Raw genomic sequence first — 16,303 nt, 5'->3', positions numbered from 1 at the left:
TATATCATTATTTCTTAAATGAAAATAATTCTCCTATAAAGCTCCATGTAACATACACAGAACAATACAACCACCACAAAACCCCCAAACAACAACAAGAACCCAACTTGAGATTTTTAACGGGAAAGGGAGATTTGTTTATTAATAATTCATGAGTTCTCATTGAACATGCACGAAGAAACGGTGCTATTCAATAGAGAATACTGTCATCTGTCACTGTTTTATTTGACATTTACACTTTTTTTTTCTTTTTGCCTGGTACTGCAAAACTTCCGTGGATGGCACGCTAAGATTGTTTAATTGAAAAAAAAAATTCCAAAAACCCAATACACACTTTTCATCTTTACCTAGAGGAAGCTTACTTGCAGTTAAAAAGAGGTGACTGTGTTTGTGTGAAGGCTTAGTGTTTTTTCACCTATTAGCCATGCTACTAACTAATCACAGATACTGTAGACAGATAGATAGTGCCAAATAGATACGCAAGTGAATGAATACTTGAATAAATAGATGAAGGGATAGAAGAAGAATGGGTGAAAGGATAGTCTTGCTGTAGATAAGTGTACAAACACACAGAGAGTGAAGCGGGAGGAACAAATAATGGCTGTTGTGAAGAAAGCTGACAAATAAATTGGCATTTCTGATGCAAAATAAATATTTATAAATGGCATTGGAGAGAAATCCAGTAGTATAAAACATACGTGTAAATAAGGCATTTAGCACAACAATTGAGAGTTAGAAGCACCTTGCAATTTCTTGCTAATATTAGGCTCATGAAAAGCTTTCTGCTCTGTAGGTTAGTTATTATTTATAAAAATCACAGAACCAGCTGATACATTCATAAGCTAATTATTGTAGCAGCTGGGTACACATGGTGCAATATGTCTGAGGCTGTGAAGTATCACAGATTTCTTGGGGCCTGCTGTGGGGAGTGTGCTGTGGAAGGCTAGATCCCTTAATCTGATCAGCCAAGCAAATACTTTGTGGGGAAACTGGATTAATATTCCTCTAAATACCATGAATGTGCTGTACTCTCAGAACTGGGCTCTCTTAAACACGCCATTAGCTTATCTCCACTGGGGAATTGAGAAGTTCTCAGGTGTCCTAAGGACAGGGTCTTTTCCTGGTGCCTCCCTTTGCCAGAAATTAATTTGGTTTGCTCATGTCTGCACACATGGTCATACTGCAGTCTAATCCTCTCCCTAATAGCTCCAAGGTCAGGACCTCGCATGTTGCTGGGCAAATTGAGCACTATCCTTCTTAAAGGCTAATGGCAGAGAGCACACAGTCCATAATGAGGCCTGTAGTGTTACTCTAAGTGATTGTAATGGGCGCAGATTGTAACAGTGCATATAAATCAAAAGGCAGCAATGAATATTGTGGTAGGTATTCCTAGTTTCATACATGGTGATGGTGTCACTCAGCTGTCACCTGTCTCATTTCATATTGGAGTGTCCCACAATGCAACTCCTGCCTCAACCAGAACAGCAGCTGTTCTTGTCCTTAAGGTCTGTATCTCTCAGAATTCTTGTCTTTTAACAGATGTAGGTTTTTGTTTTTATTTTCTGTTTAATGATTGGTCTTCATGCTACGGCGTCCCGTGGGAGATGTTAAACATACCTTCTTGGAACATTTGAAAGCGTCCAGTTGGATACTTATTCAGATCCGAAAAAAGGATGGAACTTATTTTTTCCACAGATGGTTTATTTTCCATTTCAAAAATTATTTCCTTTGTACAAAGAAGCCCCTGAGAAAATACTTTGGGTTTGGAAGGTGTTTTTTCTTTTCTTTTCTTTTCTTTTCTTTTCTTTTCTTTTCTTTTCTTTTCTTTTCTTTTCTTTTCTTTTCTTTTCTTTTCTTTTCTTTTCTTGACACAAAGTTTTGGGTATTATTTTGGATGGAGGGGAGCAGCACTAGAAGTTCAGCCATCACCAGGCGGTAAAGTTAACTAAAAACTAAGAACAGTAATATATATATATTTTCCAATAAAATTATTAAATATCTTGTTTTCATCTCTCTGCCCCCCCCCCCTCGTTTATTGCAAGAAAAGATCAGGTCTGCACAAATGTGGCCTCTCACTTGTAAAAACAAGGCAGTGTTGTGTTACAGATTAGTTTATAAATCCCCAGTGGCTTCACAGTTCAGTGCCTACAGCTGCTGCAGATGGGCCTGGGTTTTTGTCTCTTCGCTGTGCTGCAGCCGGCAGTTGAAGGAGAAAATGGAATGATCAGGTTATTAACATGTAGGCCGTGAGGAAGAGGCTGCACAATGAGAACAGCTGGTGTTGCTGTCTTGGCTGATGCAGCGGAGATAATCAAATCTTCCTTTTTTTGTGGGGGGGCAAGTAAAAGGCAGAAGACACAGTGGAGAGTTAGACAAACAACACTTATGGTATTATAGGGGGGTTTTATAATGCACATTAGGAGTCATCACTGGCTTACTAGTTATCTAAAAATCTTTCCTTTTTTAGGAGGAACTATATGAGCCTTTAATGAACCTGCCTATTAAGCTTTCTTTGGTTACAGCTTGAAAATATACAACCTGGGCTACTTCCTGTTCTCTACATTTAATATCGATCTAGCTGTCTATCTTTTAGGTATTTTAAGGTGCCAGTCAAAATGGTGTCTAATTGCCGGGTTGTAGCTTGGAAATGAGGTTATAAAGCTACAAGGTAACATATTTTGACAAGAGTCAGTAAGCCGCATTGACAGCATTGTCAGCATTATTTTCATATCCACCATCATTTTCATTCCCTCTTCTCTTGTGCTGGCACAAGAAAGAAATCATATCCTCTGTGCTAAGTAGGAGACATCTGCCTGCAGGTGTGAACTGAGCCAACTTTCAGATCTTTGCAAACGCAGTTAGAGTTAACCTGCGCAGGGCCCAAAATCACAGAGAGCCCTGCTCAGTGCACACATGGTGCCAGATGTGTGAATTCCATTAATAGGTTTTGTCATATTGCCCTGTGGTATTCTTTGTTTTACAGACAGCTCCTTTCTTGGAGTGCACAATTTTCACTCTCTAGTAACCTTTGTTTCTCAGCCCTTATGGAGAAGTCCTATAGTATTTAACAAAGTGCTAACTCCTTCTATAGAATTTCAAGCTAACCTATGAAGTGTTTTGCAGTGATATCATTGTCCAGTATTACACTCTATGGGGTGGTTTAGAAATCTCTTCAACAGATACCATTGTCCATAGATTTTTAGAGTAATTCCTGCAGAGCCCCATTTGTCTTGTTCTTATTAAATTTGATAGGATTTTTCCATAAGGCTTAATCTTCCTTTATTAAACAGACATTTGATTATTTACACCTGGTCAGGTTTGATTTGGGATCTGAATTGGAGTAGCGGATGTTCCATAGATTTTTACTTGTTGGTATTTTCTCTCCAAACATTTACATCAATAGTTTGGGGACAAGGTATGGATTTGGTCACTAGCATATGTCTGGGGCCACCACCACCCTCCCCTTGCTATATTGCTAAGTGGGAGCGGTGTCGTGGTCTGGTAAAAGTTGGGAATCACCGATTTATTACAAAATTGGTTTTTCACAGTTAAATCTGTGGAAATCAGAAGGGCTTCATGTGAGATCAAAGCAGCAGAAGTTGAGAGAGTGCTTCATTGAAGCCTGCAATGTACCTGACATTCATTTCACATCCACTCTAACTCTTCTGACGTAGGGCTGGCTGTGTGAGCTGCTCCGCTGGAAAGAGAACCCAAGCCCGGAAAACCGCACCCTCTGGGAGAACCTCTGCACCATCCGCCGCTTCCTGAACCTTCCTCAGCACGAGAGAGATGTGATCTACGAGGAAGAGTCCAGGCATCACCACAGTGAGCGCATGCAGCATGTTGTCCAGCTCACTCCTGAGCCTGTGCAGGTCAGAGCACTAACCTCCATTTCAGGGGTTCTGTGGGAAGCAACAGGTACCAGCTTCCCTTGGGCATACAGGTTGAAAAGCATCAATTTTAATCTTTGTCTACAAGGCAGAACGTAGACTAGAACTCCAGGCTCTCTGAGCATTTTGGCTACATCTAGACTGGCGTGATTTTCCGGAAATGCTTTTAACGGAAAAGTTTTCCGTTAAATGCATTTTCGGAAAAGAGCGTCTAGATTGGCACGGACACTTTTCCGCTAAAGCACTTTTTGCCATTTTCGCGATCGGGGCTTTTTTGCGCAAAACAAATCTCATCTGTCTACACTGGCCCTTTTGCGCAAAAGTTTTGCGCAAAAGGGACTTTTGCCCGAACGGGAGCAGTATAGTATTTCCGCAAAAAGCACTGATTTCTTACAGTAGGAAGTCAGTGCTTTTGCGGAAATTCAAGCGGCCAGTGTAGACAGCTGTTAAGTTTTTCCGGAAAAGCGGCTGATTTTCTGGAAAAACTGGCCAGTCTAGACACAGCCTTTGTGTATATTCTGTAGAGTGCATGCATGTGTGTGGTTATCAAAGAAACAGTCAAAGCAGGCTACTTATGCTGGTAATAATTGAGGGGTAAGACTCACTCTGAGGAAGAGCTGGTGGTAATTTGGGGACTACATAATCTAAACGTTTGTGATGTAGTGGCATAGCTTTGAGTTAAAACCCAAAACATATTGAACAGGGGTGGAGAACCTCAGGTTCGGGGGCCAGATGCGGCCCACAGCTTGCCTGGATCCAGCCCCTGAGGCTCAGCATTGGGGAGCCCATGCTGGTACTCCAGCCCCACCTGCCACCCAGGCACAGAGCTGGAGCACACAGAACCTACCTGCCTGCCCCCAGCCCTAGGCTCTGGTGTGCAAGGGGAATGTGGGCAGTGTCTTTCTCCGTCTCCGTCAGGGGCTTCTCACATTGTTTCTCACTTGTGTGTGGCCCCCGAATGATTTTTCTGTGGGTCCATGGCCCCTGACCCAAAAAAGATTACCCAGTCCTGGCCTGGAAATTCAGAACAAATTTCTCAGCGCGTAAGTGGGGTTGTAGCTAGAAAGAGGACTGGGAACTTTAGTAGACACACTCAACTGACAAAGTTTTCACTGTGTGTCACTGCCCAAAAATGCTTGTAAGATGCATCATTATAAAGAGGCCGATAATACAGCAATCAATATGGGATACTGCGAGGAGAAGTGACCCATGAATGGATGTTTGCCTTGTGAAGTGGTCTAAAAAGTAAAACGTTTGGGAAAGTTCTGCTCTGGAAATACATACAATGTCTGTGTTCGCTGGAACTTGATGTGTTCCTAAACAGCGGGGTGAACATTTGGAAGCAGAACTTAGTTTCAGAACCTCCTCAGTGATATGTGCGTATTTGTAGGTGCCATTCCTGACCCGTGCCCTAGGTTTTGGTTCTTTGCAACTTTTATATTAGACTTGTCTCTGTAGTTGAAATGAGAAGATGTTCTACTGGTAAATGGACACTGGATGCACAAAAGAGAAGGGGTCTGAGTGAAATACTACTTAGACTTTCATCTCTGTGGTCCCAGCTTCAGAACATACATGCAAATGCGTAGTAGATGTTTATACACATCACAAAACAAAGAGTTCTCTCTGTGATTGTAAAGAGGCTCTGAACTGGGACAGCAAGTTGTAACATATCAGGATGAATGTGAAATGAGCACTGGGAAGGATTGTAGAGTACTTTTCCACCTTATGCTCCTTGCGTTCACTATAAACACAGGTGCTTTCAAACAAGTGTCTGATGGTATAAGCCAACTCTGGGGAGAGGGAAGTGTTATTAGTACTGTGGTCATGCCAATGCAGAAGGAAGTCTTGAGGAAGATCTCAATGAAAGAGGTTAGTTTGGAGTCAGCTATTCATGGGTAAGGTCTGGTGCAGAAGGAATCGAAGAGATTTGAGAGGTAGTGGACAACGGGCATTCAAAGCTAGAAGTAGGGTGGGAGGATGACAAGGAATCAGTAGGGAAGTCATATTTGCCAAAGTCCCTGAAGCTGGTGAGAGGCAGTCTGGACTTGGTGCAAGGAGATCCACTAGCAGCGTTCAAAGAGCAGGGAGTGATGTGCAGATCAACGTAGCACCTGCCTTTTGTGCGAATGTTCAGGTGAATCAAAGAGGAAGAGATTGCAGTGGTTAAGGTGGGGGTGTGGCTGAGAGGTCTTCCTGGCTATCTCAAAAGGAACGGTCACATCTTAAAAATGATGGAGGAAGAAATGACAAGCTTTGGCTTAGCCTGAATGGGAGGGAATTAGGCAGAGTCCAAGATAATCGCCAATCATGAGTGTGTGTGAAAGAGAGAAGGTGGTATTGTCAACCAACATTGTTCAGCCTCTGGTGAGTTTCAGCCCTTCAGTTATTGCTCCTTTGTTTCCACTGAAGTCCACTCCATCTAGCTCTTCATTTCATTTCCCTCTAGTCCAAGTGACATAGTCTACTGTTGCTGCCTCCCTTTCTTCCATTTTATCTGATACTGATCGGTGTCTCTTTCTTCTTCTAAGCCCAGTCTGCTACTTTTATCATGGGCAACTTGAATTTCCATTTCAACTTTTCTGATTCTGCTACCTCTAAAATCATGTCCATTAACCTCTTTTGCTTGATTTCCTGCAGACCATCTTGGTCTAAACATCACCAAAGAGCATACTGATTTTTTTTTTAATCTCTGATGACTGACTATTAAGCGGAAGGTGGAGGGGATTATAATTCATTCAAGTCCACCTTATAATTCCTTTTTCTGATTTCCAGTCTGTTAAACTCTCTCGCTTTTCTTATATCCCTTCTTTCCCTGACTTTGCTTATATCTTTCCACTTTACCCCCCATTCTCTTATTAGATTCTCTGCCCTTTTCAGGTATATTAATTGCGTATCTGAAGCTGATGTACCTTAACTTGACTTCTGGCGCTATCCACACCGCAGGAAGTTGAAGGGAGAAGTGTTCTCCCTTCAACTTCCCTTACTCCTCGTGGATGCAGGACTACCAGTATCGACTGGAGTGCCTCTCTTAGTTTGAATTAGAGTGTCTTCACTAGACCTGCTAATTTGAACTTTGGAAGATCGACAGTGGCAGCTTCAGTCTTCTCTGTAGTATAGACGTACCCTTCCAGAACTGCTGAGTTCATCACTCTAATCCCCAGCCTCTGCCCTCAACCTGTGTTCTCTACCTCCATTTCTGTTCCTGTGCTTTTGAGCACCTCTTCATGCAGCTCTGAGACTGTTCTCCACTCTGCTAAGTGTATCCTCTCTTCTTTGAATTCTGTCCCTCATTCTTTCTAAACCATTTCCCTTCTCCCTGGTCAGTTTTTGCCCTATCCAGCCACGTATAGCTTTTCAACTTTTGACTTTCCCCTTAAAAGCTATTCCTGGCCTCCATCTTACAATTAAAGAGGTAAGAAAACCTAAAGGGAAAAATTACCTTCTAGGATTCAGTTTCTCAGCTCTTACATCTACACAAGGAATCCTAAATGCCCAGCAGCAGAGGGACAAAATTCATTGGCACCCCACCCCTCTGCAGATTGTAAACTATCTGGGGCAAAGAACTGCCTTTTTATATGTTTGTAAAGGACCAAGTTCACCTCTGGCACAGTATAAATAATACCACTCAGCAAAGCTAGACGAATCTTCAGTTAGCAGAGCTTTCTCTCTATTAAGAAAAAATAACAGTGGTGCAGGAAGGCTACCAACTTTGTGTAGCCCTGAACTATGTTGGACACACAAAGGAAATTGTTAGTATGGGGGAAAACCCGGCCCTGATACTAATACTAGATTAAAGGGCTTGAAAGGGACAGTTCAAGATAATTTTTCCCTGAGTTGGCTTAGCTTTAACCAGTGACCTTGATAATTTACCCTACTTTCAGAACTCTTTTGCACATCACTTTTTTGCATAGTGTCTCATCTGAGTGACATGTTACACTGCATTGCAATGTGATGCGTTTGTGTTTGTCAGCAAGTTGCAAAGCCATGGATTAATTATTTATTACAGTCAAAATATGAAAAATGAAGAAAAATAAATGGAACCAGCTGGCAACTACATCTTGCAAAACTCTGGAGACTCGGGGATATGGTTGATACATTAGGTTTGTGTTTTGGGGGCGCTGCATTTTAAAGGACTTTGTTTGCCCATCTGAAATTCCCAATTGTTTTTTTGAATGGCATGCTGCCGGTATGAGATTCAGACTCCACCTGTCCACTACTTTAAAAAGTAACTTTTATAGAGTGGTTTTCGATTTATTCTAAATAATATTTTCAGTCTCTGCTACTGAAGTTACTTTTAGCAGCAAGATTTGATTTTGACTTTGCTGTGAGGGTCCTTAATAGGTAGTTAGCGTGGAAGACTCCATGACAGCTTGTATCAGTGAAGTAAAGCGGAGGTCCTCACGCTAGCAGTCACTGGAAATCCTGTGACACTTTCCATAAGGGTAGGGGTCTCAGACCCAGGAATCCTGGCTAGGCTCCAGTAGGAGTAATTACATTCTGCCTGTCTAAAATTCCCTCCGTAGTGTCAGCTGGAAAAAGCTAGTCTCACTTCCTTCTAGAAGCAGTTGCTGGTGCAGGATGCCTGCCGCATTTCAGTATTGAATTGGCTCAGTTTTTGCACTGGTGAAGTACTCTGCTTTGTGGGTGAAAGGTGCTATATAAATGTATGTTGTTAACACTTAGCCTTGACATCAAGGTAAGGATCATTAAAAGGTGGAACAAGTGATAGTATTATACATGCGGGACATGCAAACCAATAAAAATCTTAGGTGCTTACATGGCTCTCAAAGGATGGCGGCGGATAGCCATTCTTACTTCTCTAGTTTGTTTTATTTTCCTCTGTCTTCCCTTATTTAAAAAAAAATAATTTGCTGTGTGGCAGTCATTCATGTTCAATAATTGAGATGTGGTGCAGTTGTTCTAGCAATCGCCGTGCCACATGGTAGTCTGAGACTGGGCTTCGTTCCTTGCTTTCAGCCTGAGAGCCAAACTAAAGGGAGCCTCACGATGGAGTGCCTCATATCATTGGCCAGCACTTTCCTTCCACCGTGTAATTGGGCCTTTATGGCTTCTGGCTTTCAGCAGATCCTCCCAGCAATTGTGGCTTCTGAATCAATCCCTCTGCTGCTTTCTTGGAGTAGCAGGGTGAGAACAAGCTATAAACCCCTTTGAATGAAATAGTGTGGAGGAAATAAGGTCAAGTTCCTCTTTTGAGTTTGTGGAGCTTGCTAAGGAATAGAAATCTGGCAGAAATCAATAAACAGAGAAAAGTTTTAGAAAGAGAAACCATTTAAATTCGGTTACTTGAAGTTAAACTTGGAGTAAGTTGGAGGATGTGAAGATTCCTGTGCCCTGGGTTCTGCCTCTTTTACATGTTGACTTCATAATTTTGAAATTCCTCTACAGTACAAGGATTGGATGCTAATGATCGCTGATGGCTGCAGTGTCAATGTAAATCCACTGGATTGTGTTTCTCCAGCTCTACAGCAGAGTTAACGGAGACCAGAATTTGACTCTCGATAGTTTAAAAGGATTATTGCTGCAGTTCGTTGCATTAGCTACATTGGGGAGACTTCAGCAGTCCCTGACCATCAAGGAAATTGGTTGACATTTCCATTCAGCGTGCTATTAGTATATAACGGTGTTTTATTCCTCCTTTTTTCTCTTCCATTGGATTCTCCCTCACACCTGCATATTAAGGCTTTTCATGGAATGCTTTCCTATTCTTCGAGCAAATTATTCTTGGTGGAATTTACTGCAGAAGGAATTTTCACTATCATGCTTAATTTAGTAAGAAGCATTTTTAGAACAAAGAGCCCATAAACCCTCATCCCCATAGAGCCTCTGGCAGCACTTTAGTTGGGGGCTAACGGAAAGGTCAGGGAGATCATAACTTGATCAGTTACCTGTGTAGTGACCGTTTTTGTGATAGGTCCCTGCATTTATCAGGGCCATGTGGTGGTTGTCCCAGTGTTCTGCTTGCCAAGCCTCTGGGTTGAGGAGGATTAACCCTCTGGGCCCATCTTTCACTTAAATCCCATTAACCTGTGAGCCCAGGGGTGTTGGGCCCTCTAGACGCGCACAAGCTACCCTTTCAAGCTAACCAATTTAAGCTAACCAGTGACTAGAGAAGCCTGCCCACACTGAAATGTGGGGGTTCATTACAGACATACTGGGGCACAATAATTCACATTTTTCTTTCCCTCTTGCCTGGTGCATTAATATAGGGCTAATTCGTTGTTAATTGCTGGGGCAGAGAATCCTGCCTCAGTTGGGAGAATGATAAATCAAGCTGTTGTCTCTATGGTGTCAGGATGGATAAGCTAGTTCTCTAGAGTAATGAGCCACTGCTGTAGCAAAGCACCCGCCATTCAAAGAGCAAGGAAACCTAGCATTTCATTTTTTTGTATAAGCTGTCAGACAGATCTGCTCAAACTCACAGATACATATTGATTTAAGTGTAGTCAAACATTGACTTTTAAAGAAGAAACAGGAATGTGTGTCACTTGCTTCCTGATACACTGCTACTTTTGTCAAATTATTTTGTCTCCGGATCTCTTTTTTCTTCGCTGGGAACTTTGATTTAGACAAATCTGGCAATTTATAATACAGATCATACATCTCGGTGGAGTGTTAATAAATAAAAAAAAGTATAGTCAAAAGCTGTCCTTCAGGAAGGTCTTTTCATATCGGTCTATTGTTTGGAGCACTGAAATCATAACTTTTTTTTAAATGCCCAGAGAAAATGCATCATAAAAGTAAAGGAGATCATTTGCCATTTTGTGGGAGATGTCATAGAATGAATGCTTTAGAAATTACAATGGAATATACAATATCGGAACATGAGTCACCTGCAAAAATGGGTCAAGGCGGGAAGATGGCAATCCATGAAATCTTGTATTCTCTTTATAGAAGTAATAAAGAAGGGAATGTGCACCACAATAATTCAGACTAATAGAATAATGGATTTTCTGTAGCACTAACATTAGACTATACAGGTCAATCAATACATGTGATATGCAGATTAAAAGAAAGATACAAACTGATGTAAAATTTCTCCACTTAAAAATAATACTGATTAGTAATTCTTAGCTAACAGTAGGTAAGAGGAAAACAAGGCAATATTGTTCCAGGAAGGAAAAGAGCATGCAGATGATCTTCACACTTATTTTGTCTACATATTGATCTGGGAAGGACACTGGTCTTCACATTTGGAAACTCAAGCAAAAACCACTTGCCCATCCCAAACTAACTTTTTGTGTGACTTGTGCTTATCAGTTTCCCCAGTATCACCTTTGGGCATCTCTTCACTACTCATTGGATCCAGCGGGGCAAGGGAGGAAGAGGCCAGTTGATTTATCATGTCTAGCTGCGCACTCTTCCATGCTCTCCGGTACACCAGTAGAATGAGAAGAGTAAGGGGAGTAAATGGGAGAGTCTCAGCTGTTGACTTATCATACTGAAGTAAGTAGGTCTAAATACATCAAATTCAGCTTTGTTATTCAGATAGCTGAAGTTGTGTAATTTAGATTGACAGCCCACAGTAGCGTAATAAACTGGCTACGTCTACACTGCGTTGTTTTGCGCAAGAAATATGCAAATGAGGCAAAGTGTGGAATATCGCCGCACCTCATTTTCATAATTAATGAGCGGCTGCTTTTTGCGCAAGAGGTTTTTGCTCAAAAAGTATCCATCTACACAGCTCCTTTTTGCGCCAAAAAACCCTCTTGCGCAAGAGGGGTTTTTTGCAAAAGCCTCTTGCGCAAAAAGTGGCCGCTCATTAATTATGTAAATGAGGTGCAGTGATATTCCATGCTTTTCTCATTTGCATATTTCTTGTGCAAAACAGCGCAGTGTAGACGTAGCCTATGTGTTTGTGTCACATTCCAGTTCTGCTCCACTCTTCTGCATGAATATACCATCTTGTTCCTGTGTTTGCTTCATCCTCCTCCTACATCATAGCTCCCCAAAACATACTAGAAACATCACACTCTCCTTCCTACTCAGAGCGGAAATGAGGCCAGACAGATAAAACGGACATTGTCAATGACTGGGTGTACTTGAGCAGGTTGTGCTGTGTTTGCACTGTGGCTGTATTTGAACCAGTGTTAGAAAGCTTAGGACCTTTATTTGAGTTGGCATATTCATGTTGAGTAGTTGGGGCATTTATGTGCAATTTGATTTTGAGCTAAGGGTGAAAATGTGGGTCAGATTTAGAAACAGAATATACAACCCCTGAATGTTACTTGCAGTTGCTTGCACCTCTGCGCACTTGCTACCTTCCATTTCTGTATCACCTTTCAGCCTAAAATGACGTTCAAAACACTGATTAAATTGTCTAATTATATGGTAAATAAAGACAAGTTTGTATCCCTGCAATGTTAAAATGATACAGTTAAAATCAGAAATAGCCAGCCCAAGGGGAACCTATATTTGCAAATACTAATAAATCTGAATCTACATAGATTCAGCTGGGGAGAGATAGGGTTTTCTCCATCCTGTTAAGTCCCCTATGTGTGTCCCATCTACTGTAGAGTACTCTTTGTTCCTACTGCACCAGCCTGTGCTGTATCTTTGAGAAACTGGTTCATTTCTTCACCCCGGCTTAAAACCAAATCCTCCATCAAAACAAATACGGATCCAAATAACTGCTGCTTTCCCCATATTGGTGACTCCTTGTTTCTTTAGAAGTGCTGCTGCCGTGGCAGGAGAATGGGAGATTGCACCATTGTCTTGGCTTCTTTCCATTTTGGCTGAGCGCCATGCTGTGGGAGAGGGAGCCGGCCGCGTGAATCCCAGACTGTACCCTCTGTGGACAGTAACCGCCTGGGGATCCAGCTCAGCAGCATAAAGTTGAAAAAGTATTCTGGCAGAAAGCCAGGGAGATTTGGACTCAAGTCTTCCAGCGCCTGGGCATGTCTTCTGCCTGTTCTGCACAATGGGCCCTGGTGGCAAGAGGCTGGCAGTACAGCAGAAGTCCCTGCTCTTGGAACACCAAACCTATGGTTTTGGGCACCTGAGCATGTGAAACTGTTTGCTCTGAAAACTGGGTGTCTGCTTTAGATGTTTTGGCCTCGCTTATGTGGAGAGTGACATGCCAATGTAAAAGGCTGGTTGAAAAGCTTGGAACCCTCAAAGCAATACTGTTGTTACTCCTTACGGCTGTCTCGCTGGAGTTCTTCTGCAGCTCTGTTACTCAACTCTTCAGGAATCACAACCTCCCTTCTTGGAAAAAATTGTGGCTGTGCACTGCGGTTTTATGTCTTAATGAATGTTTGACCACTCCCCCTTTTGATGAGCACTATTAGAACATTTCTCTGACAGTCTACAGTAGCTCAGAAACATTGCCCCAGTGAGGTTTGCATGCATTTTGACAAAGCCAACAAGCAACACATAACAGACAATGAGCCCCTTATATTAGACTCTGAGGTATCCGATAGAATTTCCTATGATTGATAGTTATTACAATTGCAGTGGAAAGCCACTGAGTTTTTACTGTTCTAGCCAAACCTACCTACTGTGCCTTCTCAGCTGTTTCTGTTTAGTGTGGGTATCTAATGTGGCTGAAAAGTGCTGCTGATTTTTATTAAGTTGAAGTCTGCAGCTCTCCTTATGATGATGGTAAAAACACACTTGCAATTAAAGGGAAACTGTCTCAGTTCTGCAATTAATTTATTTTATTCAACCCTAGAAAGGGGAAAACAACAAGGCTGGATAATTTTGTCATTTCTGAGATTGTAAATTCATTCTTCTCGAAGCTGTCTGCCTAGAACTCGTGTAGTCAAATGAGCTTGTACCTTTTAGATTTCTAGTTAATCTACTTAAATTGCAATGCTGACTCTCGGGCAGCTGGTGAGCTAGGAGTTTAGTCAGTTGCACATTAGTGGAGAAGATCTGGTGCTGGTATGTGAAATGAAGTGTGTAAGGTCAGTGTCCTATAAGAATCTGTCACGTGGATCTGCATGACTCTAAAGCCAGCTATTATAACTTCTGGGAGTGAATGAGAGAAACCACTTAGAGAACACTAACTAGAAATGAAAACCATTTTTTTTAAACTACTAGAAATTTAAAAGTTTAAGTGGGGCAGCAGGCAGGTCCAATAGCTCTTCACCTCTGCACTTGTGTTTTGTCCTGCTGTGTAATTTCACAAATTAAGTGTGAACTAATGGTCATTGCTGTGACCACATTCACACGTTCTCTAACTACTGCATCATTTGGAATAAGTCTGACCATCTTCATTTATGGGAGCCCCAGGATTGGGAAACAGAGGGTTAAAGGTAGTTCAGAGGGAGCAGTGCCTTTGTGTGTGTGTGTGGGGGGGGGGGGGGGAGAGGGTCGAGTGTTGACAGAACAGCTGAGATGGTGCAATGTATAACAAAATCAAACTGAACAGAGCAGCTTTAAGAGAAAATATCACTCATGGCAGTGCTGTCAATCTCGTTCCTCTAAGTATTAAATTAATCCACAAACAGCTTTTAATGGTGCTTATTTTTCTTATATCCTTTATATTGTTCAGCAGCATAACTATAAAAACTAGGTGCTATAAAAAGCTGATCTTGACATTAGGAATGTTAGATATCAGTTAATTAATTGTCGAGTAATCACATTCATTCCAGCCCCACTTCCAGGGAGCCCACTGCTACCCCGCATTGCTGCCTCTCTATCAGAGGCACCAGTGCAGGGTGTCAGGCGGAAGCCGGTCTGTAAGGAAAGCCAGTTTAAAAACCAGCTTCCCACACAGGCTGACTGCCCCTGATACAAGCTCCCCATGGACAGAGGCTGCTGTGGGGCAGGAGGGGTGAGGGAGGTTACAGTGAAGCAGCTTCTGTCCTTGGGCTGGCAGACAGAGGCTGGTTCGGCAGCAACCACTGTTCATGGGGCAGGGCGGGGTACAAGCTCCCCATGGACGGAGGCTGGTCCGGCAGCAGCTCGGACTCCCTAGAGACAGGAGAGTTCAGACCCCCTGCAGTAGTCTCCCCTGCTCCCTCCCGCCTGCGCTGCTTGCCTCTGATAAAATAGAATATCTCTAAAAGTACAAGAGTGTGTATTTTTTCCTCATATTCATCTGCACTTAGAGTATTTCAAATAATATTCCAAAATATCTTAACACAGACAGGAAAGTAAAGCTGCCTTCTCGATCCCTAGCTGCAGAACAACAAAGGCTACATTATAAGCCCAGATCAAACACATGACTTTAATAAAAGACATTAAAAATAATTAGATAATTTATTTAGAGAGCTGAAAGTCTCCATTTCTGATCATTCTTATCATCCAAAAAGGAAGTAGGTGCCAGCTTGTGGCTCTATTCAAATGCTTCCCCCTCCTCATGTTTTAGATTATAAGTGTATGTGTGTGTGTTTGTGTATGAATATATGCATAAATATAAGGTGGTGTGGATTTTTGAAAGTAACTTATCAATTTGGAGTGGCAGTTTTTGGATTTATACCCTAGAAGGAGCCTGATTTTCAAGAAAAGCTGAACACTCACCACCCAGGAAAAAAAACACCTTATCTCTAAAGTGTCTCAGTTTGGACACCCAATGCATGCGTCGAAAATCACTTGCCGTTTCTGGGAAAACAGAAACAAAACATACACATATGGAAGCTCACTCATTCATTAAGAAGGACGTGGAAAAAATTGTCACATTTGTTTAGTTTTCATAAACATTGTTAAGAAAGACCAAAACCAACCCCCAGTTTCCAGTTGTTTATTTTGAACCCCACGACCAGATCTTTACTTCGTACCAACATGGTAGAAAATCATTTTGACTCTCATTGGGATTTTTGGTTGTGTTGTTTGTGTTTTCTGCATGGGGGGTCTGCCCATATTCTGTCTTGCTCCTGAATCCAGAGTATAAGGTGCTAGTAGGTAGACATCGAACACTTGTTTGTCCCAAATTTCATCGACAGAGGAGGGCAATCTGCAGAAGTAATTTGGAATTGCACTAACGGGAGTAGGCGATTTAGCTACACAGCTGTCACTACTTATATGGGGTGGTGAGTGGCTAAATCTCCTAGTTTGAGTTAAAAAAAATTCAGCCTTTGTGATGTCGTTTCAGATGTATTAAAATATGGTATCCTGGATTCCTTCATGCTTCCAGGAAAACCTGGTACCTATTTGCTACAGTTGTGGGTTTTCAGATATTCAACATATTACAAAAATCCACTGTGTTGTTATAACGGAAATATGGCTATAAAGAGGGTATGAATGAGTTCTTCTGCTTCTTTGCATTATCAGATACTACAGTTAGAACTCTGAGTCTATCCAGTCGTATAAGAAAAGAAGCTGACATACTAAAATTCCAAGATTTAATGTGTCCTTTCAAAGATGTATATGGACAGCCCTTCACTAGTTAAGTGCTAAGATATTACTATTTATTATTTATTTCCTCTCTTCTTTTCCTCGTACTGACG

The 16,303-nt window shown here is 41.8% G+C and overlaps 1 protein-coding gene across 2 annotated transcripts in view; it reads left to right on the top strand.

Moving 5' to 3' along the window:
- The window catches only part of SATB2 (SATB homeobox 2), a 172,185-nt gene that overhangs the window by 134,587 nt on the left and 21,295 nt on the right, over positions 1-16,303 (top strand). For both annotated transcript variants that reach the window (XM_006117927.5, XM_006117926.5), the window contains one exon: positions 3,675-3,872. In XM_006117927.5, the coding sequence (XP_006117989.1) occupies positions 3,675-3,872 (198 nt within the window). The remainder of the gene's footprint in view (positions 1-3,674; positions 3,873-16,303) is intronic.

Source organism: Pelodiscus sinensis, chromosome 7 (genome assembly GCF_052426305.1).
Source record: "Pelodiscus sinensis isolate ZL-2025 chromosome 7, ASM5242630v1, whole genome shotgun sequence".
In the NCBI taxonomy this organism is placed as follows: domain Eukaryota; kingdom Metazoa; phylum Chordata; order Testudines; family Trionychidae; genus Pelodiscus; species Pelodiscus sinensis.
Note: the sequence above shows the minus strand (reverse complement) of the source record. Positions and strands in the feature narration are given on the sequence as shown.